This window comes from Syngnathus acus, chromosome 1, assembly GCF_901709675.1.
Source record: "Syngnathus acus chromosome 1, fSynAcu1.2, whole genome shotgun sequence".
Lineage (NCBI taxonomy): Eukaryota > Metazoa > Chordata > Actinopteri > Syngnathiformes > Syngnathidae > Syngnathus > Syngnathus acus.
The window spans coordinates 9,618,529-9,641,951 of NC_051087.1; the positions used below are offsets into that span (position 1 = coordinate 9,618,529).

General features: G+C 41.1%; 1 protein-coding gene and 1 long non-coding RNA gene across 3 annotated transcripts in view; both read left to right on the forward strand.

Moving 5' to 3' along the window:
- The first annotated feature begins 32 nt into the window (after positions 1-32).
- grk4 (G protein-coupled receptor kinase 4) overlaps positions 33-23,423 on the forward strand; it is a 34,919-nt gene continuing 11,528 nt past the window's right edge. For both annotated transcript variants that reach the window (XM_037246324.1, XM_037246314.1), the window contains exons 1-8: positions 33-389; positions 12,305-12,400; positions 16,682-16,794; positions 18,060-18,137; positions 18,252-18,352; positions 20,703-20,795; positions 23,047-23,110; positions 23,278-23,418. In XM_037246324.1, the coding sequence (XP_037102219.1) occupies positions 338-389; positions 12,305-12,400; positions 16,682-16,794; positions 18,060-18,137; positions 18,252-18,352; positions 20,703-20,795; positions 23,047-23,110; positions 23,278-23,418 (738 nt within the window). In that variant the 5' untranslated portion in view covers positions 33-337. The remainder of the gene's footprint in view (positions 390-12,304; positions 12,401-16,681; positions 16,795-18,059; positions 18,138-18,251; positions 18,353-20,702; positions 20,796-23,046; positions 23,111-23,277; positions 23,419-23,423) is intronic.
- On the forward strand, positions 6,267-8,911 carry LOC119119907. Its single transcript, XR_005097418.1, has 2 exons — positions 6,267-7,035; positions 7,338-8,911. It is a non-coding gene; the product is annotated as an uncharacterized LOC119119907 (long non-coding RNA).

Sequence of the window (23,423 nt, forward strand, 5' to 3'; positions counted from 1 at the left end):
AGGAGGAGGAGGGTGGAGGATGAAGGAGAGGGAGGAGAAAGAGCCAAAGCAGGAAGGAAGGCAGGCGGAGAGAAGGAAAGAGAGGTAGGCTGTGAATGCTAACAAGCCCGTGGTAATCGTCCATAGCTTCCCAAGCATGTTGTAATGGAGAGAAAAGACAAGCACCATTAAGCTAGCTACTATGCACGAGCACCTCGGTCTCCTCCCCGTGCGCGTGCCGCTGCCTTGCAGCCGTCCGCACGTTTGAGCCAGCGAGTTTAAAAAAAACAAAAAACAAACGTCTTTTCCCCCCGCTGAGTGAAATGTATCGCGACTGTTCGGGAACTACACCGTGACAATGGAGATTGAAAATATCGTGGCCAACACGGTTCTCCTCAAGGCGAGAGAAGGTAAGCGCGACAATATCTATTTTTTCATTTTTCAGCTGAGCCTTGTAGTCGAGGACGAGCCCGGTTCCCCTTTGGTCCTTTTCCATGTCCTCCTTTGATATCCATACCTGCTAGTTGCGTGGTGTCCTTGCAATAATTGCCTGAAATCAGCTATTGTCACCTTTAACAAAAGCCATAATAAGCGGACAGATTTAGGCCCTGTTGACTGAGGGGTGAACAAGGCAGGGAGTGTTTGCAGCATCGGTGCATTGCAGCGGCCCGAGCGCATTTTTCCACACAAGCACCAATGGCTGCCCCCCCTACCCCCCCAAATGTGTATTTACATCTGACCGTGCATATATGTTATCATGAGGGTTGACATACTCGTTAGGAGGCTTGAACCAATCCATCCGCATACCTGCTTGTGTGACGCTTATTATCTGATTGGTACTATTTGACGCAGAGGTATGCCACTTTAATTGACTGCCTGAAGTGCAGGTTGGAAGGCATCTGGGGGCTGTAGAAGGCCCAGATGTACAGCCCGTGCTTGCAGGGTACTCCGTGGGCAGGTGATCCTCCTGTAGGATCTCACCTGCAGGTGGTGGATCACAGGCGAGGGTGCATCTGTTTGCAGAAGATGGCAGAGAGAGGGCCCTGAGTGGGTGTGCATCACAGGAGGAGGTGAGGAGGGGGTGTATTATTGTTGCACTGATACGCTTCGCAGCCAATCAGGGTGTCTGTAAAGATAATTGACGAGTTGATCAGTTTTATCTAACAGCATTGGCTTGTTGCTTCAGATCCACACTGTGCGTTGCTTATGTGCACAGCTCTAAAATGGTGATCTGCGTGATGTTGCATTTTGCACCTGCCAGATATTTTGGTCATCACCTGAGACCTCAGATGGCCTCCGATCGTGGATGAATGTGTGAAGGATGCCTTGTAATTAGATATAGCGCAGAGGAGCCAAACACCAGTTTTCCAACCTTTATTTAGTAAAGGCTCATATTTTAACACGTCACGCAAATTTTAGATGCCGAAATAATGATCTTGTTTGAGTTTACGCATATTTTTCCACCCAGGCCATGTCTACACGGGGAAGAAACGGTTCTTTGTTTTTAAATGTTTCATATAAAAATAGAATTGCTTTCTGGTGTGTGTCCTCTCAAGACACTGGAATCGCTGTGGGATGCATGCCAGGCATGAAGTATGCAATTTAGTAATGCTGCCACAGCATTTGACCAAAAGGACGATGCCTATGTCGTTTAATCGTACAATAATGGTGGGGAATGTGAAGCGGACTGACTAAGAAGTACTACAACTGCTTTGGAATCAACACCAAGGTAACAAACATCTGTAATGGTGATTTACGATTGTTGTTGAACTGGGAGTATCGCTCCATCACTTCAGAGAAGATCTTTATGTCTTGTGAATGCTGCAATTTAAAAAATATTCACTCTGGGACCCAGTTTCAAAAAAGATCTTATTCACAATCCCAAACTGTGTGTGTGTGTGTGTGTGTGTGTGTGTGTGTGTGTGTGTGTTTTTTTTTGTGGACAAAATGTAAAAATAAATTAAATGCCCTTTGTGGATATACTCTTGAACTCATTTATGTGTGAAATCTTGTGCTGTAAGGCTCAAAGGAAACAAAGGCTCGAAACTGTTGAATCCCCTGTGTTTCTTTGTCATTGTTTTTTTTCTTCTTTTTTTTTTTAAATGGGCAGCTTGTTGTCAACCCGAGTCACCAATATAGGCACGCTTTATATTTGCCCAAGTCCGTTTTTGGCCGTGAAGGGGATTTTTGGCAAAATGCTTTCTTGTGTGAGTGTAGGTTGTTCCACTCATCCCAGAGAAGGCGTACAGATGCATCATTACCGAAAAAATCCTGAGAGATGACGTTTGTGGGTAGCAAGCACCGGCACCAGTACCATTCTGAGAAAGTAAGATGGCATAAAAGTGCTCCAACTCTGTGTCAGAAGGGGCCGTCGCTGTCTACGTTGCACAAATACAAAGATAGAAGGCAGAAGTGAACTGTGTTGAGCCACCATGTAGCGAAAGATGCTTTTCCAACGAAACGAGTAGTACAGATCTGAACTTAAAACAGTCAACCCAATTTTTTGTGGGTCAGCTTAGATCATTCTCATAAAGTATGACTTGGAGACGATATATAAATATCCAAGTCTGGATCTGTACTTTGCCACATTCACAGCTATCTAACTTAACTAGTATTTGTTTTTTTGTTTTTTCTGCAACATGAGGTGATGGTCTTTTCATGAACAGCACAAGAATTACAAGTTGATTTATTATTTGATTGATTGTATATATAAACACATTACAAAAGAAGGCTAAAATCTTTGAAGAAAAGTGATGATGGGAAAATGAAGCTTCAAATTTGCTTCATCAACCAGCTATTGTATTTTTGACTCCTCTAGATGGCGCTATAGTCAACATTGGACGTTTCTCTAAACCCCATTATTTAAACTAACCATTGAGAGAAGTAAAAAAAAAAAAATACAACAAATGGTTCATGAAACAAATTCGAAGCTTCATTTTCCCATCACTAGGATCTACTGATTGAACGCTCTGTTGCTGCCTTTTCTTTTCGTAGAAAAGAAAAACAATCAATAGTTATCATAGTTCAGAGCAGTTTCTATGTTCAAAGGTAGGGCAAAAAAGTACAACTGGTCATACCCACTTGTTTTTTCTCTAATACACATAAAATATTACACTAGGGGGTTATTTATATACAAAAAGGATTCCAAAGCAAACAAAACAAAAAGGTGCTCCTGTTAACACAGCTATAGTCATGGCTTATGAACTGCTTCAAATAAACGTACTATCTAAGAAAACAAACCAAGCAAAACACATATAAATGTACTAAATATTTTATGAATGAACTAAAACCATAATACGCCTTTGCAAACTTCTATCTGTGTGGATAGTTCAGCTTTTGTATGAATCCTGTACTGTAATTCACCTCTCCAGGAGTGAGTGGAGGCAGTCGTCACCCTGCATGCTCCAGACATTTGGAGCAAACATTGCTCTTAAATACCCCAAAGAGGTCGTCTGCTTTTTATCCCCGCTTTGGTCCCCCTAATGCTTCGTGACACCGAGGTCTATGTATACACCAGTGGAGTGTGTGAAGTGGGTCTCAGCTGCAGTAGCTGAGTTTCATCCCATGAGTCTGCGAAATTTTGTCCTGCTAATGTGTTATTAACTCTCTTCTCTAAGTCTCCGACCTCGCTGTGGAGAAGGAAATGACAAGATAAACCCCCAGTGTAGAACCCACCAAGAATGCTCGTTGCGAATCAGTGGCACTTGGCGGAACATTTTCTTGGGCGATGCCACATCCAGTCTGCATTAGCAACCATTTCCCCCTTGAGGAAACGTTTTAATGTTAAATTCTCAAATGAAATGAGAAATTAAAAGGAAATAAAGATGTGTAAGTACTCTAGCGACAGACGATCTAGCAGTTGAAAACATTCCCCAAACTACCCCCGTTTGGGAAAACTCAAGGTTTGCTTGATTTACTCTCCATTCGCCACTGAATGTGGCATAGCAATCTTAAGATTTCTTGCAACTGATTTATTCCATTTATAATTATATTTATTCCACTTATATGCTACAGAAATCAGAGTAATTATTGTTGAGAGGCTGAAATCAGAGTTTTTAGACAGTTTGGTTCTACAGTAGTTGTGATTTCTCGATTCTTAAAATAATCGATTATTTGGCGATTACTTAATTTCGACACCTAATGCAAAATTGGATAACTTAAGTGAGAAGCGACATGGTGTGATGAGCCTGTCTTTAGTGTGTGTGGCCAGAGCTCAGAATCTCTTGCAGGCACTAAAGCCTGCTGATCGTCTCGAACCTTAATCACGGCGATAAGATCTATAATAATCCTAGACATGACAATGTGCGAAAATGTCATATCATAATGATAATGACCAAAATTACGGTTTTAGTATTGCTGCAATAAATCACAGCTGTACGTTTTATTTTGAATGCAAATGTCAGCAGCCCCTTTGTACAAAAGGGCCTCGTATCAGCCCGACTACTCAACATCTGAAATTCACACTTTTATTAGCCATAATATCCAAAGTCATAAATCGCCATTCCACTACTATTTTTGCGATCGCGGACTTGCTGCTTTTGAGACGAGATCAAGTATGACGACAGATTTGTAAAGTTCCTGTATTTTCAGCTGGGTTTAACGTTTTGCTGCTTAACAAAATTTGTGTAACAAAATTCTACAAAATTACTTTTGAGTGTTGGTGTTTGTTATGCTCCGCTGTGTGTCATAAAAATAGCAGGTGTAGACACAAGTGGTGATGACATAGTCCAAGCATGACTGCTCCTTCCAGTTGGACCTCTTAGAGAAAACAAAGCGGGTGGTAGGTGGTTGGAATGCAATCCTCTGGTCGGTTTAGCTTTTTGTCTTTTCAAGAACACGAGCTCTGTTCCAAGTATGTCAAACTCATAAGTTGACACGCATTCACAGAGTTGTGTCAGTGCATTCCACAATCCACCCTGTGTTAACTGCGGAAAATGCTGTGGCGACCATCTCAAACATTTCGGCCAGCAGATCTCCCCCGTCACACTCGTAAGGGTTTTCCTGTGACGTCAGCCTGCGTAGCTTTATTAGTTTTATGGTCAAAACCAGACTAACATTCGTTGTCATCACTCTGGGGTGTTTCCTCCAGCTGAGGGTCATAAAAGCCATTGCTTTTTGACTACTGTCACTGGGACTTGGTTTACAGTCATTGCACCCACAAATGGATTGTGTATAGAATGAGTGTCTCGCATGGGCAGCTTTGGAAGAATGGGATGCTGGGTAAATGCAGAGAGTTTGTGAACTTTTCAGGCAAACCTACTGAATATAGGGCAGTACAGTGGTACGTATATGTAGTTAAAATGTCTGCTTTGAATCTGATGGATTTGAGATCTAGGCCCATATGTTGTTTTTCTTCCGGCTGTACTATCGAGATGCTAATATAGAGCAACATTGGAGGAGGATGAGATTATTTTTATTATGTGCTTTATTTTGATAAGGATTTGGTTCACAATGAAGAGAACCAATGACTTTTTATTTGAGAGGGACTGAGGGTTGCGTGAATACTAAACCACTGCAAGAGAAGGGAGCCTGTAGACTCTACAGGGGCGTCAAACTCATTTTTTTGGCGGGCCGCATTGTAGTCATAGCTTCTTTCGGAGGGCCATTATAACTGTCAACCCAAATAAATGTATGAGCACCTCATATTATATATAGTAAAAGCTACAAGACAAACTGACAAATAACTCGTTTTCAAATCAGACGAGTAAAAATTGGTCAAATATTTAAAAAAAAAAAAAATTGTTAAAAGTGAAGACAATTTGCAATTCTAGTAATGACACACGAATTTGATGCGCAATTTGTCTTCGCGGGCCACATAAAATGATGTAGCGGGCCGTATCTGGCCCCCGGGCCTTGAGTTTGACATCTGTGCTGTAGAGAATAATGCCGCAGTGTCTACAGCTCAGGCTCAGCGACAGGGGAAGTAAACCTTCATGTGTGGGTATTTTTGTAATTTCTGTTGTGTGTCCGGGGCTAACGCACTGCAGCTCACCGCAAAAACATTTGCTAAAACTCGTCTAGCTTTGCTTTTGGGTTAGTAACGGTTTGGATGACGGCTGAAAATTGCTTCCGTTGTTCTGTCAGTATTTCAAAATTTTCATCAGTCCGTCAGTGTGGGACTGACAGACCTCCCGTCGATAATGACAGACTGCCCACCACTGCTGTTACCCCTGTAACCATTGTTTCACTGATGGTCTTAAAATAGTAGTGACGAACTGTAATTTAGCGATTTAAGCTTGGTTAGAATAACTAAAGGACTCATAATCCGCACTAATGATGACGGACGGAGTGACTGTATCTAGTATATGTATACACAGCATTTTGACACTGGAGCACTGGGCCACTTTGTTGGAAACAATTGGGAAAGGACGTGCCTTGCTCAGGGGCACGAATGATGCTCGTTCTCTCCCACGTATCACATTACTGTATGTTTGCTCAGAGAATTGAGTCCTTCAATCACAGCGCACATTGTCAACCAGTTTTCCACGCCTGTCTCTACTTGCTATATACGTTGTTGCTATAATTTACGACTCTTATTTATTTCAATCGAAGGTGGTTTTCCCTCAAAATGTGTTTTTTTTTTTTGGTCAGTCATTTTGAATATAATGTAAACATCTCCTCAAAGATAATCGTCAAATGCTGTGTGTAAGCGAGGCAGTGCACCTATAAAATCAGACAGTTGGCTCCTCGAGAACTGTACACAACATATAGATGATTAACCTCGGGGTTTGTTCTCTCAGTCCAGCCCAAGCTTGTTCGAGCGGAGTTTCACAGCATACTCGAGTCTTAACCCTCCCCCTTTCCCCCTTAATGCACTTAATGGAATATCTCGAACAGAGAGACAAAAGCTCAGCAAAAGAAAGGTGTTGCAACCCACCACAGCAGCTGCAGTGAGCAAGTGTGTGCGTTGTCATGCACGTGGCCTTTTTATGTGTCTGTTTTGCGCTCAAATGAGAAACTCCAACTGCTCCAACCATCTCTGGCTTGTCTTTCCTCTTTTGCAATTAAAGCTTAAATATTCTGATCGTGTACTGGTTCAATTCACCTGACATTTGTGTGTTTTAAAGAGTGGGTGTGATCTGTCTCCTGCAAATGAGCCCTTTTCCCAACAAATTCCTCATAAACTGGGGATGTTTCAAAGCATTCAGGGCCGTGGTGAATGGGGTGATTTTAAAATCAGGACCCCTGGTTACAGAAGTATGATTGAAGTAGAAGATCTCACTTCACAGCGGTAATCTGTGATCGCCCTGGCCAATTTAACATCATCTGCACTTGTTCAGTTAGACCACATATGCTTTAAATTGGAATTCCACACTTGCAGTGAAACCAGACAACCCAATGTGTGACACATCGTGGAGGCGCAAAGATGATCGTGGTTGTTCCACCCAAACACTGGCGGAGCTAGGATTTTTTTTTCTTTCCTTGTGGGGGCCGTGGGGTGGCCGAGAATATCTCGGAGTCTGCAAAACATTTTTTTTTCTTTTTACAAACCCGTCAAATTCTTCTGAAAATGCTGATTAACATTCATTAAATGTTCCCCAGGGGAGGAAATGTGAAAAATACTCCAGGAAAAATGGGAAAATACCCATAGGATCATCAGGAGCGGTGCTGCCTGGTACTTACATGTTTCTCACTCGCTGTCTTCCACTGTGTATATACACGTGGATTACTTTAAGTAAACGTCAGGCCTTTACTTTGAATAGGCAGCAGAGATACTCGCAGCTAATATTTTGCTTATCTTGGGCTACTCCAGCCAATCGCACTCTGCGTGCGAGAGGCATTGGAAAAGCAACAGGCCATTCATTTATCACGGCCAGGCTCCATTGTGCCTGTGTGCGTGAGCTTGCTCACATTACAATAGCCCTAAACTATGTGTGACCCTGTCTCATTTCCTAGCATTTAACTTTTTGTTTTTTGGGAGCGTTGAAGTCGTACTCTCTGGAGCTCCAGCGCCTCAGGGTGTGGGACTCGAGCAGTTATGAAATATTTAGTTAGGGATGTCATGATTACCAGAGTCCTAATCACTTTTAGTTTTACGCAAAAGTCGCTGTGGCATCCTCGTCGCTCTGCTCTCCAAGTTAGGACAGTTCTAGTTCTACTTTGTACGTTAAAGCTCAATGCCAACAACCTTTACGGACTCGTCTTGTCCCTTCCCCCTAGAAATGCGTGATCAAAAAAACCAAGACGTTTCCGAATTCTGCGTTAATTTAGCGAAAAGAAACAGGAAACACGTACATAGTATTCATTGATTTTCATTGTAATGACACTCGTGGTTGGATTAGATGTTCCATAAGTCTGAGTTGTTGGTAAATGCTCACTATTGAGTTAGCCTAAAATAGTCTGCTTACGGCACAATCAGCACGTGGCTCCAAGTGTCGCGAGTCTGACACATTCCCAAACCCGGGGGATTATTTTAACCCTTTCACTTGTCTCTCTAAAAGGGTAGGAGAAAGGGTGGTTTAGTGCCATCTAGTGGTGAATTTACAACTTTGAAGTGCGTGCACACCGAGAGCGCACGCCGCCAACCGAGCAGCAATTTCTTCAGCAGATGTACAAGCAAAATGTCATCACAGATGACTTCTAGTATTCCCTCAAGTGACAAAGTTCATTTCTTACACATTCTGTAGTCCAGCAAGTGGTGATCTGGTAATTGTCTCCTTCGGGTATCCGTAGCAGAAAGATGGCGGTCAGGTCAGACATGTTAGCGTCCTGCAAGATGAAGCGATCACTAGATTTAGGATTACATGGAAAAAAAAAAGTAATGTCATAGAACATATTTTTTGCATGTTACGGAAATTAAGAGTGTGTTTTTAGAATGAACATTGAAAAATCAAAACATTCTATACACTGCCACTTTAAGGTATATTATGCATTGAGTAACGAAACTGTCTTGTTAAAGTCACAAATGTGGCGCTCAACTGCCCCCCCCCCCTCCAAAAAAAAACCCATATTGTGTGAAGTTGTAATGTAGTGACTGCATGCTACCATGCTGGGTCTCAATTCTCTTGACGTGTGGCTGAGCATCAGTGTGTGACATGTGTTCATCAGATGGCTGAGTGACTTCTACCACATGGCAGTGCAAAGTACAAGCGAGCTGCGAAGAAAGTGGCGCTACACTATGCTGCGACTTTGCCAGTAGTGATGCGTAAAAGATATTTGAGATGTCTCTTTGGTATCACTACGGTTTTAATATTAATTTGTTACATTCAATTTATGCGTTTATGTGGGTATAGATGATATATTTTTGTCTAATTTGGTTGAGTTATTTGTGTGTTATTCTCAAGCAGTAGTTTTGATAAAATCAGGCAAAATTTTTAGTGATGAGAACTCGTAGTCTTCCAAAAAATGTTTTGTTTTTAGTTTTAAATGTTAATTAGTTTTCCAGAAAGACCTAACCCTTACATTCTTCATTTTACTTTAACTTTTATTCATTCTTTGAAGACTTAAATACAGTGTGTAGTAATTAATATATATAACCAATAGGTTTATGGTGTTGAAACTTGCACATTAATGTGAATTTAAAACGTAGTATCAATAATACAGTGAAAGAAGAAGTGAATTTGAATATTTAGTCTGCAAGCTAGTTTATCATATGTGCCCCTAAAATTTCTTCCAGTACTCCTAGAATTTTAAGTTAGGGGCTACTGTTCTCCACGAAAAAAAAAAGTATGCTTGGAGCCGTAATCAGTCTTATGTGACTTGGCCTTAGTGAGCGTAATAGTGTGTTTGTCTATATCTGCGTGTGACCTCGTCTGGCTCTTTCTCCCACTGCGATGAAAATGTGAGGAAATCACAGATGAGCAAATTTGGCAAGCGGCTGGATTGTATTTGGCTGAATTTGGCAATAATATTTTACTGATCACGAGAAGCCAAAATTGAAATCATGGTTAGATGTCAATTGCCCAGCCTTATAGCACACTTAACATCCATGTGTAACACTTGGGTTGAAACCACTCGGTTTTTGGAGATGACACTGTCCAATGCAAATGTGCCAGTCCACTACTTGATCTCAGGTAGCCTCAAGTCTGAAGGCCACAGAAGTTGGCGCCGAAAAAAATATTTACTTAGTTGGTGTGGCAATTTTAAATATTTGTTTGTTTAAAGGTTTAATGATTACCTTTGGGGAAAAAACTAGTACAGGCCTGTTTCCTCATCCTTTCATACCACTTGACCTTAACAAGTGATGTAGTGTGACTAAAATAGCATATTACGTCACACTGAGAGGTACCACAAGACTCATTAATGTCAATAGATTGTGTCACGTCAAAGTCAGGTCAAGAGTATAAGACATTGATGAACCAAATGATCATACGGCTTTGAAAGCGGTATATTCAAAGACCACTGAAGTAATCCAATTGGCAAATGGGGCTCCATATTTTGGGAAGCATATCTATCATATTGCCGAATTCTTGAAAAGTGTGCATCTGCTCTGACGTGAAATTGTTGGTAACACTTCAAATCTTAGCCACAAGGACTTGCAGTAGTAAATAAAGAAAGTAAAAGCTCAGTGCACCTTGGGGTCACCCATTCATTTGTTACGTGATGTCATTTGTGGCTAATGTTCTTCTTGGAAAGCTGATGGTAGAATGTAATAGGAAATATGCCCCCCCCCCCCCCCCCCACATATGGTTATTAAATGAGGTGTGGGATAGGGGAGGCGGGGGAGGTAGTTATTTTGCTGTATAATTAAAGGCTTTCTTTAAAGTAAGGGTAGTTAAGCTGCTATGTGCCTTCTTGAACTTGAGTCATGTGACTTTGCACATGCTCAGACCTGTCGCTGTGATCCTACGTGATGATCTCAGAGTTGACGGATGCCAACTGGCCTGATGATGGTGTTTATGGAGCGGCCCATTATGTCGGAAAGGAGAACCAAAGTTAAACAAATACGCGCTCCATCCGTTCGACGTTAAGGGCCTGCACACATGGCTTTGACGTCAGAGTGACATTAAACAGGGTGGGGTTGCCCAACTCGCTCTGATAGGCACACGTGCGGACGCACACGCTATTCGCCCCTTACGTGCCTTCCCCCCACCTTCTTCCTCTGTTCTTTTCCACCTGACTTCAAAATTACATGGCAGCTTCTCATTTCCTTCCCTTATTGCAAATCCATAACAAAACACTTAAGAGTTTGAGCTCTGATCTTTTTGGTTTAAATGTGATGTCTTGCTCACTGGTTATTGTTATTGGCTCAAATGGGTCCAAGGATTTTCTTTTGTCCTCACGAGCTTTGCTTTCCCATCAACACGTTCCTGGTCAACATTCCCGTTGATAGTTGGTCTGGTTGTGGGTTAGATACTATGTGGATTTGATTGCACGCCAAATTTGGAATATGTTTGTGTGTGCAAATATATTTCAGTATTTAACCATGTCAGTGTCGCTGCCACATGCCATTTCCAGGTTTGGTGGTTTCCCCAGTCAGTTTGTGTTTTGCAAGCTCCCCATGACCTGGAAGGAAAATCCTATTTCTTCGAATACTGCATGCAGATTTTTTTTCTTTTTTTCCACTAGCAAACATGCGAGCAGTTTTCTTGAAAAGCCTATCACTTTTGCACTGGTGCGCCAAACTTAAATTATCAGCTGCACCAGTACAAGAGTTAGTTCCGTCCATATTTTCAACTGCATCACATTCAGCTTGACAGTTTTATAGGTTCACTCGTATCTTATCGCCATTGAATAATTTCATTCCATCGATTAATTGAATAATCAGAAATTTTATTTTGCTTTGAAGTGTGTTACAAAATATTTTTTTCCTGATTGCTGATTGTTTTTTTTGTTTTTTTTTGGTATCACGTTTTAATGCCAAAACTTCATTCTTTTAAAAATAAAAAATTCAAATTTAAAGGTGACACTTTAAACCCGCACAATGAAAAAAGATCCCATGCATATTAGTAATTATTTGTGTCACGTTTTGGCAAGGCGCTTAAAGGTAAAGAATTTTTAGCTCACTTGACCTATTGTGTTTATTATGTCGCAATGGAATTTGCCGACTTTAGGAAGAGAGCCTTGTCTCATGCAAGTGAGCCCAAGCTTACGGCAGCACAATGAAGTCATAAGTAACACATCAGGCTTACAATCAAGAGGTCCTGGCTTTTAGTCTCAGTTTAGGCCTTCTGTGTGGGATTTGAATATACTCCCCATGCATGTGTGGCTTTTCTTCTTCACCACATGCTCTACTTCTGGCATGGAGGCAACTTGTGATATGAACCACTAGAACCTGGGCCTCTGTTCACACCAAGGTAGCAAACATGCTCACGTATATGTGAGGAAAGGGCAGTGATGTGGTGGTGCCACTTTGTCATTGATTGTCTATGTTTCTGACTCTCAGGTGGAGGAGGGAAGAGGAACGGTCGCAGCAAGAAATGGAAGGAGATGCTCAAACTACCCCACATCAGCCAGTGTGAGGAGCTGCGTCGCATTATCGGTAAGAAGTTGCTTTGTGTGTGAGACAGAATGATAATGTGCCATGCTGTGTCAAAGGGTTGGGTCGGACTGCAGAAGGAAGCTCAGATCGGACTTCCTTCCTCTTTGGCGTCACCACCCACCACCGACAGGCGGGGCACAGGAAACTATTTGTGTACGAGTGTGTCTGACTCAAGGAATTGTCGGCTCAGCCGTTTCTTCATTTGACTTTTCATATATATTTCAGTGCATCCGCAATTAAATAAAATTGGTTTCAACGTCTTGTCCACAAGGAGACAGTATTTCGGAAACCTGAAACTGATCATTGTGGAAACCTGGTCTCATCGTGGCTATACCTCTAAACACTATGTGTCCGTGTGAATAACACTTATGGAGCTCTTCTGAGTTCACAGTGATTCACTTCGGTTATCTGAGTTCTAGTTTTGAAGCCGACATCCCACATTTCCATCATTTATCACAATTTCTAAATTGTTGCGAGTAAATTGTTTTGTTGCATGGACTTCGGTAAATTCCCGGGGCAGCATTACAGCACCGCTTCAGGCCTGGCATATAAACTACAGTGTTTCACATGGACATCTATTTTTTTAAACTATTTAGTGTTTTCAACAAATAAGAAAAAAATGGCTCAGTTTCCATGTGAATGGAACTAAAAGAGACCCCATGGTCTCGCACCTAAAGTACATATGTGTGTGTGTATCAGTAGATCACAGCTTCCTATGCAGTTACAGCTCCAACCACACTCACCTCCCCCACATTCGCACCCCTCCCTACTTTGTATCCGCCACCCCCACTATCTCGACCTCTTTTGGTCTTCCACTTAAGAGCAGAAGGAGAATCATGACAAGAAAATGATAATTAAAAAAAAAAAAAAAAGAAGCCTTTTTTACCATAGGTCAGAAAAGCACTGTCAACAACGCCAAGAAATTAGAAAAACAAACGGCAAGAGGAAGACAAGTTAAAGATGCGGATGTGGTTATAACACAAACTGCAATAAAACAGAACATTAAAAGTATCGCCCATGAAGAGCGAATATATAGTATATGCCTCTTCAAGTGTGAAGAAAAAAAAATTGCTTTCTGTGTGTGCGTGTCTGCACTCAGCAGCTGTTAAGGGTTTCCTACGTCACTGTTACATAGAGGCTATTGCGTAATTTCCCTATCACACACAGCGCAGGATCAAAATAACCCCCTTTGCGTACTTAAACACACCGATGTAGACGGCACGCACGCATCATGCATACACACACACACATGCCGTTCCTCGTGTTTTCACTGGGGATGGAGAGATACAGTTTAGACACTGATAGCAGTGTCTTTGTTGTGTCTTGATAATGTCAGGCATTTGGCCTTCGCCTTGAGAAGTAGGTCACTTCTAGGAATCCTAGATTGCATTATGTGGGCTGTAGCCATTGTCGGCTACCCATTTACAGCCCTCATGCTCCTTTCATCTTCTTCTGCATTTTTGAAGGGGTTTTGCTTAGGTGTAGGGGAAGTCGACCCATTTAAAAAAATTTAAAAAAATGTCGTATGTGCCCCACGAGTCTGAATTCAGAATTTTGAACGATATTGCATTTGTGGACTATGATTTAATCAGAAAAATTCAACCATTTACATCTGTATCAGGGCGCGGCCATTTTGCCTTTTGCTGTTGACTGAAAATGACATCACACTCGCTCTAGTCTCGGGTCATAACCAATCTCGGCTCACCAGTTATATTAAGCTGAGCAGGTGCATGTTTAATTAATATCTCACAATCCAAACATAATATGTACATCCGGGTGATTTAAAATTCGTTGCAAATCCACATCACATTCTAGTTATTTACCAGAGTTGATTGCATCATAGAGAAAACCTGCTCATTGGCAGGTTTGGCATTCATCTCTAGAAGGGCTACAGTTTAGTTTATACTTAAAAAAAAAACAACAACTAAGAATTGGAGACACTTCCATGTGTTTTTTCCGGCTGATTTTCTGCACTAAAAGATCATTTAGCAAACCATCAGCAGCAGCCTTTGTCTTGCACATTTGACATCACATAAACATGCTCTCAGTTAGGGTCATGTGGTGTGCGAGCCCTCATCCCATCCCGCATGCTGCCGGGCTAATAGCGAGTCCGGCTTTTGTTAGATTGACAACTGGTGGACGATTTCTTGCCGATGTGTAGCTGTGTCCTTTAACTCTTAGCTTGGCGGAGAGTGGTGGCACACACTCGAGGAAGCCGAGTCCAAACTGTGGAAAACGAGCCAGCTCTCTTAGCTTAAAGACGGTGAAAGCATTTTGCCTCTCATGGACACAACAGGTCATCCACCCCTGTGGATGTGACGCACAGACATGTCATCATACACAAACACACGTCTCCGTGTAGAAATCACATAAGTAGGCCTGGGAGATGAATGGATTTAACAGTATTTCAAATTCATTAGATGGAACCATTTTTCAGCTAATACAACAGAATGTGCATTTTCAATGTTATGTTTGTAAAATAGATTTATTTTCATTATATAGGACAATCGGTGTAGAAAATAGATCAGTGAATGAATTCATATAAAAATCACAATATGTCAATTATTGAAAATGCATCCCATTTTAACACAAGATCACATTTTTACATTCAACTGTGAAACTTGCTGCCATATTGTTGACCCGACCTGGTTAAATAGATTTTTAATGAAAATGTCGAAAAAAATCGTGGATCAATTCTAACAGGAGAGTTGCCATGCTTCTCGGTTTATGTGACTGCAGCTCTGTCTCTGTGCAGGTTTACACGAGCAGCAGCTCGACTTGTTTCAGTAAATGGAGTATACTTTCATCATTTAAATCACTTGGCTCTCAATTACCTCTAAGATTTGTCTTAAAGGCCCAGTCTGTTAAACCAGTGAAACAGTACAGGTCCCAGGTCTCCATCCAAATATATATAGTGTGTGTGCGTGGGCATGCTATCTTGTTCCACACACTCGTGCCCCCCGCAGCATTTTAATGGATCTGAACAGGTATTGTTGCATGGCAGCAGTGAGCAATAGCAATCGCACTCAAACATATTCATTTGCATATAGAAAAAGCCCACAAGTTATACAATTTGAAATTCAACACCCTTTTTGTCGATTGAGGCTCCAACATGAAGCTCCGATTCCATTTGTTGCAACTAACTTGAAATGACGACCGAATAGGGGGGGAAAAAACGTATCCGGCAAATGTTGCTGTGAAGTCATGGGAATTTTCTCCCTGCTAAATATGGTGCAAGTATTTTGTCATGTCTTTTGATATTTATTGTTAACCTTGTCCATAAACTTAATTGCCCCTACTCCATTTAGCAGATGAATGCGGTCAACTTTTCTTATTGTACAGGCTCTCTAAATTTGTCTTTATGAGCATTGCATTTGACAGCTATTTCCAGCGGACAGGGAAACGCCAAAGATGTTTGAGGATCAATGATGTAAGGCAATACCCAGGGGAAAGTACAATGAACTTCACTATAGGAGATTTGCTCAGTGACTGGTTGCTCATGACATGTAAAACACATCACCCAGTACAAAGAGAGGCAATAAAACTACAATCTTTACAGTCTTCTACACGCTCACCAGGGTTACCTTACGATCATGTGACCGAGTCAGCGTAATTAGCGTTGGGCTGGAGAGCACAGGGAATGCTGGGTAATAAACTGTGCAGCTGGGAGAACTGTCACAAAGATTTGATTTACTTTTACAGGTTATTCTCATGTTCATCCTTTGGAAACTGTTTGTATGGCCTTATTTTGTCTATTTATGAATTGCGTGTTTTTTCAGCTTGTGAGATGAAAGGTCCTGTCTTTTTCCTCATTTGTGGGTGTAAAGCTCAGATGGACGTACATTGGTCACAAATCACGGGCCCCGCCCCGCTGCACAGATTGCATACATGTGATCACCATGTGACTTTTCTATGTAATAACCTGCCTGTGCTTTCTTTTGTATGGACTGTGAACTATTTTGAATCTATTTCCCTCAGCCAGACCAACACTTTTTTTTAAAATTGATTGAATGGTAAATCATTTTAGAATTATTTGGAAGTTGGTTTCCGATTGATTCTTTTATCATCAGGTGTTTTTTTTTTTAATGCCTGAAAATAATGCCGAAGAGAGTGAAAGCTTAACCATCGTACAGCTGTATACAAATATATTCTATTTAATACTTGTCCCCGTGTAACAAAAGCATGACATTGATTTTTGTTCTTTGTCTTGATTTGACATCTGAATGTGTGTACTGTTACAAAACCAAAGGATCAATCCTCGTTGTTGTCTCCTCCTCTCAGAAAGGGACTATACGAGTCTATGTGAGAAGCAGCCCATTGGTCGGCTTCTATTTCGTCAGTACTGTGATACCAGGCCAGAGCTGAAGCGCTGCATCGAATTCATGGATGCTGTGGTAAGATTTCGAACAACTCACTTTTGCTCTCACCTTTTCACATCATCTTTTTTTTTTATTATTAAATAAATCTTTCACTGTTTTCTTATTGGCTTCACTGTATTCTCTGTGGGAGAAGGAGTGATCAAAGTGATCTCGGCAATAACACTGGGTATTGGTTGGGGGTGGACGGGTCAACGAAGGAGGTAATTAGTGACCGAGTCAGGCTGTCAGAGAGCAGACCCCTCCTCTTCCTCCATGCAGTCATCCGTGAGTTCAAGCCCACGTCAGCCCGTGGAGCAGGCGAACACAGGCCAAAGACTGTGTCTTGGCCTCCGGAGTTATGCGGCAAAGGAAAACAGGAGCAAATCATGCTTATTTAGAAAGAACACACATTAGTCATATCCTTTTTTTTTTTTTTTTTTTTTACATTTGGCACACATACATACGTACATCCTGTGAAGCAATTTTCGTGATTAACATGAATAAGAACTTCAAATGTCATTTACATGATGCGTAGCCTGGTGCTGTTTAGCTGAGCTTGTTTTTAAACAAAACATACAAATTCAAGCGGTCTACAGTGGCGTCTCAAACAGAACCAGCGGCGGGCCGTTCATTTGGTTCTAAGTGGGAATTTACTTGACATAAGGCGCCTCTTAAATCCACCACTATCAATTTTGGAAGCAAAACACATTTTAACAGTGCCCAATTGTGCCACATTTAGGGCAGTTCAGAAGAGGGCTGTCACAAATGAATCTTTTTAGAATCGATTATCCTATCGATTATCCCACCGATTACACGAGTCGCATGCTTCAGTGCAGAATTGGTGCAGCAAGTCGTGGTTCTAACTACTTCTAAGACTTCAATCATCTTTGAGTTCCCATCGCAAGCCTCAGATTTAAGCAGTATTAATTCTCATTAATAACCATTTGTTGTACATTGTATGTTAAGCTTGTGCTGCTCGTATGATGTCAACACGAGTGACATAGATGACGCAGGAGTCACCATTACTCATATACACCCCGTGGCGGAAAAAGTATTAAAAGCTGTGCCAGTTGACCTCCAGTTGTAAAACCACAGTGGCCTCTCCCGCTGATATGTGAGGGGCCCCCCTCAGTGTGACTTTTCTTTCATTTCCTATGACCCGCTCGTCCTCCCTCTTTCCTTTTTGTCTCTCTCCTCTCCGTCTTCCGGGCTCAAATGTATTCCTTTACCCTGTGTGTAGCGGTATTCAAGATTACCGGGGATTCTTGTAACGTGTGCTCATGCTTGTGTTCCCCTGACAGGCCATGTATCAGCTAGCTCCCGATGAAAAGCGGAGAGACTGCGGATTGAATGTTTTAGACACTTACTTCAATAATGGGGTAAGACGTGTTCTTACTCAATGCAGCCATGTTGTATGGGTGACGGGTTGCAGGTATACCGGGCGGGCCGGGCCCCTGTGTCACAGTACATTTTCTTTCTGTTGCCGCTTCAAGTCGGCAGCCCATTTGCCAGGCATACCCCAAGATGTGGTGGCGGGGTGCCGGGAGAGACTTGAACAGAGTCCTTGTAAGGAGCTCTTCAATGACTGCACCAAGTAAGTCTATTGCACGACTTTTTAAAAGCTATGTAACATGGGAGAGCCACGGAGCTCCTCTCTTAGAATGGATCTGCTCTTGTAATGAAAGGAATGTTTGTCAGAGGCTTTCTTTACGACGAGACTGGGCCGTCGCAGAAGCGCTCTCCTTCACCGTTGGTGTTTGCACACTGTGTTGTGTTCATCCTGCCACTAGTGACGATGAGGCAGCTGGCACCTGCTGTGCCGTTTTACACACATACATCCACCAAGACTTGCAGACGGAAAGTGATTGAAAAGGGGGGAAAAAGTTCATTGGGCAGAGAGATCATCCGGAAGGCTGGCATGAAAACAACTGCAGCCTCAGTGTTCACACTCACACACGCACACACACACTTTTGCAGGTGTTTTCAGCTGCTAGCGTCGCCAGCCAGCAGAAGCAAACAAACGAAGGATTATAAGAATTTGCTTCTCATCACATGGCCTGATTTGGAATTTGCCACACTTATTTCACTCGCTAAAATTTCCTCCCATTTGCATCCTTCAACGACACCAGTATTTTTAAATTCGTTCGGTTTACTTTTCTGATTATCTATACACTGGTAAATTGTATTTAAACACGTCTATTTTCATTTTGGACCTTTTAATCTTCCATAATCAGTGAAATATTTTTTCATTCAAAATCTTTAAATCAATGAATTACTGTGTAGAGAGTTACACACCTTACTCTGCTATTCCCATCCACACTTGTTCCATTGTATTGTCAAAATAACCCAAATATTGAGGTCTAACAAGTCGTAGCTTTATGTTGGAAGGAATGTGTCTCATTAATCTTCAATAATTTCAGCCAAATCCAATACAACTTTGTTTAAACTAGCCATAAAGCATCCCACAATTCTTTGAAGTCCTGTTGAATACATAAATAATGTCATTTGTCTATAAACCTGTAAAATATACAATCCATCTTTATTTATACAGTAATGTTCGCATTTCTATAAAATCTGAAATAATTAACTACACATGAACTTAAAACAGTGTGAAATAAACACACACCTCAAAAACGCTATTGGAACCAAAAATCTGTTTAATATTTCAGTGTAGAACATAGAGCAACACGTGTTTGTTAGTATTATTGAAAGTGCACCAGACTGCCACCATTTCAATTTGTGGAACTTTGACTTCAATTTGTATTTCTTTCCAAATGTATCCTTTTTTTCCTGAAGAAAAGCCCAAAGGAAAGCATGGTGCCGCACGTGGAAACCTGACATTCACAGCCGGTTGCAAAGCAGAAAGTATTGGTTTACTCACGGGTTTCCCTGCTTTTTGTCAGCCCAAGTTCAAACGGATATGCTTGCCCATATCGCCCATATTAACATGTCTGCTTTTTTTTTTTTTTTGCCTCTTTTCCTCTCGCTTGGCCTTCCGCAAACAATAGCCATATTGTAGCTATGTTTATTTCTGCTCCCAGCGGTGTCTGTCTGGGGTCGGGCGCTCAGCCAACCCCTTTTTGACTCCTCCCTCACTAAGTATCTGTGGACTATTTTAACTCCTTGACAAAGTCTTGTCTTATTGACCTAATAAATGAGCTTGGATAACATAACTTGATTGTCAAAGGAGAAAGTTACCACCAGAACCTGCTTTCCCCAAAACATGCAACAAACACTATTTTATATATGTTTTGGGGTTACAGAGCAGATCACATGGTAAGACCAATGTCAATACCTGCTTGAGACAAAAGCGTTTAAGTCATATGTGATGCCATAACTGCTTACACTTTTGTGGAAACGCTACTTTTGTCTTAAGCCAACATCAGCCACAGATTTCTCATCAACTTTAGTTATGAAATGCTTTCAAAATGTGCAGGGGAAGGTCACCTTGGCATATGAGAGCACGTTTTCTAAACGAGTAGGAAAACAGCAGGCATCTAAGATGGTTTGAATAAATTCAGTGGGATTTCATGTTTCCAGAGCATCTTTATTCTTAGTCAAAATTGCTGTTTTAGTTCTCTATAACGATAATAAATTATGTTAAAATCTGTGTGTGGGCCACCATTCAAGCATAACATTTTTGGAATGGGAAACTTTAGGGGTCGCTTGACCCTGTTGGTATTTTAATCACCATCTAGTCAAAGCAGTTGAAGACATCACACACATTCCAGGTGCTCAGGGTTAAGTCTAGTTTTGGTGACAGTTGACACCTTCAAGAAAGTTCTGCGTTGCCACCTTGTCCATTAATATGGAGTATAGTGATTCACAGTTTTTCAAATGTATTTTCATTTTTCTCAAAAGATTGTTGCTATCACACATGTTTTTGTAAAAAAAAAAAGTGTTCGTTTCTTTATTTTTTAATAAAAACATTTTTGTCTCCACAGAATAGTTCGTGATTATCTAAGTGGCACACCATTTTCCTCCTACCAGGAGTCCATGTACTTCTCTCGCTTCCTGCAGTGGAAATGGTTGGAGAGGTGAGAAGTTACGCTTTGGTATCCACTTTGCTTAGATCAGGCATGTCCAAAGTCCGGCCCGCGGGCCAAATCCGGCCCCCGATCAGACTTCATATGGCCCGCAGCTTCGGTCTTATAATGTATTATTTATGGACCGCCTGCACTGTCAAACTGAATATAAAAAAAAAAAAAAAGAAACTTGAACCTGTAATTCCTCCTATTACCAAAGGGTGGATGCACCACCCCTCGCCGCTCATTTCTGCCATGGCGACTGCAAAGAAAACGAGGACAGTTGACATTGAGGAACGTCGCTTTCAAGAGAAATGGGAATTATAATCCTGAAAATCGCTGAAAATCAAGGCAATTGTGTTTGTCTAATTTCTAAAGAGACGGTTGCCTTGTTTAAGGATTTCAACCTAAAGAGACACTAGTAGACTAAACATGCTGACACATACGACAAGCTAACAGGGAGTAACGGCGCTGATAAAGTGAAGCAGCTCCAAGCTGAAATGGCATCACAACAGCGATTCTTCAGATATGAATGAAAGGCAGAATTTGTGCTTTTAGAGTTGTTCACATCTGCCTGAATGGCTTATATTTGGTTGTTTTGTCATTTGAAAAATAAAGACAATTGTGACAATTTGTTTTATAACAGTGTGTATTTGCATGAAATTTTTGTCGTTAAAAAATGTCTGAAAAAACTATTGGCCCCCGGGCCCCTTCACTTTATTAAATCTGGCCCTCCTTGCAAAATGTTTGGACACCCCTGGCTTAGATACTGTAGGATGTTGCATTGTTTTGTAAGCTGGTGGTTAGCTTGCTAGCTAGCAACATAGTAATTCACTCACTAATCACAAAACATCTTAATTAAAGTTCTTTGTTCACAAAACACTGGCCAATAATCTTTCCAGGGATGGAATCCTTTTAAACAATTAGAAGGAACGATGGTATGCCAATGAAGACGACTCTATCAGCATGGGTGGTCTCAAAAACACCCAATATGGGTGCAGCCAAATCTTGTTTTGGTGCGACCAACTGAGAAATATACTAAGAGTACCGTAATTTTCGGACTATAAGTCGCTCCGGAGTATAAGTCGCACCAGCCATAAAATGCCCAAAAATGTGAAAAAAAACATATATAAGTCGCTCCGGAGTATAAGTCGCATTTTGGGGGGCAATTTATTCGACAAAATCCAACACCAAGAACAGACATGAACGAGCAACAACAGGCTAAACGATACGGTATGCTAACGTGACAAACACAAACGAGGAGCTGAGAACGGGCCTGACGTAACATTCAGTTATTTAAAAAAACTATTACGTAAATAACACGTTTATAAAATCACCTGTGTCACTCCAATTCATTAAATCCATCGATCGTCCTTTGTCAACAATGCCGTGTGCCGCGCCGCGGTTCAAATTATTCCACAGGCCCATACAACGATATATAAACTATATTTTAAATAACTATCACATAAACAACAATATTATCAAACCATTTGTGTCACTCCAAATCATTAAATCCATCGATCAAATTTCTCGTCTTTTATCGATCGTCCTTTGTCAACAATGCCGTGTGCCGCGCCGCAGTTCAAATAATTCCACAGGCCCATACAACGATATATAAACTATATTTTAGATAACTATCACATAAACAACAATATTATCAAACCATTTGTGTCACTCCAAATCATTAAATCCATCGATCAAATTTCTCGTCCTTTGTCATCCTGGTGACCGAGGACATGTCCAGAGGATATGGCGCTTTAAAGTGTTAATTACTTTATTTGATTTTTTCCCTCTATTTTTCATGTTTTGAATATGTTCAAGATAAAGATATCAAAGCATGTGAAGTGATCAACTATACTAAAAATAACATGTGAAGTGGTCAACTATACTTGTAAGTAAGTGATGTGTTAATGATCAAGTAAAATTTTGTGAAAAAAACCATATATAAGTCGCTCCTGAGTATAAGTCGCCCCCCCCACCCAAACTATGAAAAAAACGCGACTTATAGTCCGAAAATTACGGTAAATATATTTTAAACGCTTTAAAGAACTTGTATCACCAACTAATGGCAAATGGCAGCTGCTTGCACCCAAACACTAGCGTGATGCTTCTCGTTACTGATTCTGTGTGAATGCTTAATAATGAATGATAATTTGCATAATATTGGGGAACTGAAGCGGTGTGAATAAATAATAATAAATTAGAGCAATGTTCCAGCTTCATGTGGCAGTTTAACTTAGTTCTTCCTGTCTTTCAATTCTAGGCAACCAGTAACCAAAAATACCTTCAGGCATTACAGAGTACTAGGAAAAGGTGGATTTGGCGAGGTGAGTGTCTTCAAGATAACACACAATGGTACTTCTTGAAATTTTATTCATTTTAAGTAACCTCACGACACCTTTTGATTATTGTCAAACGATGTGGCTTGATTTTTAACTCCCTCGCTGACACCAAATGATGTTTGCTCATGTGTCCGCACTACTTGTTTTTCCAGGTTTGTGCCTGCCAAGTGCGCGCCACCGGTAAGATGTACGCCTGTAAAAAGCTGGAAAAGAAACGAGTGAAGAAAAGAAAAGGTGAAGCAATGGCTCTAAACGAAAAACGAATTTTAGAAAAAGTTAACAGTAGTTTTGTAGTAAG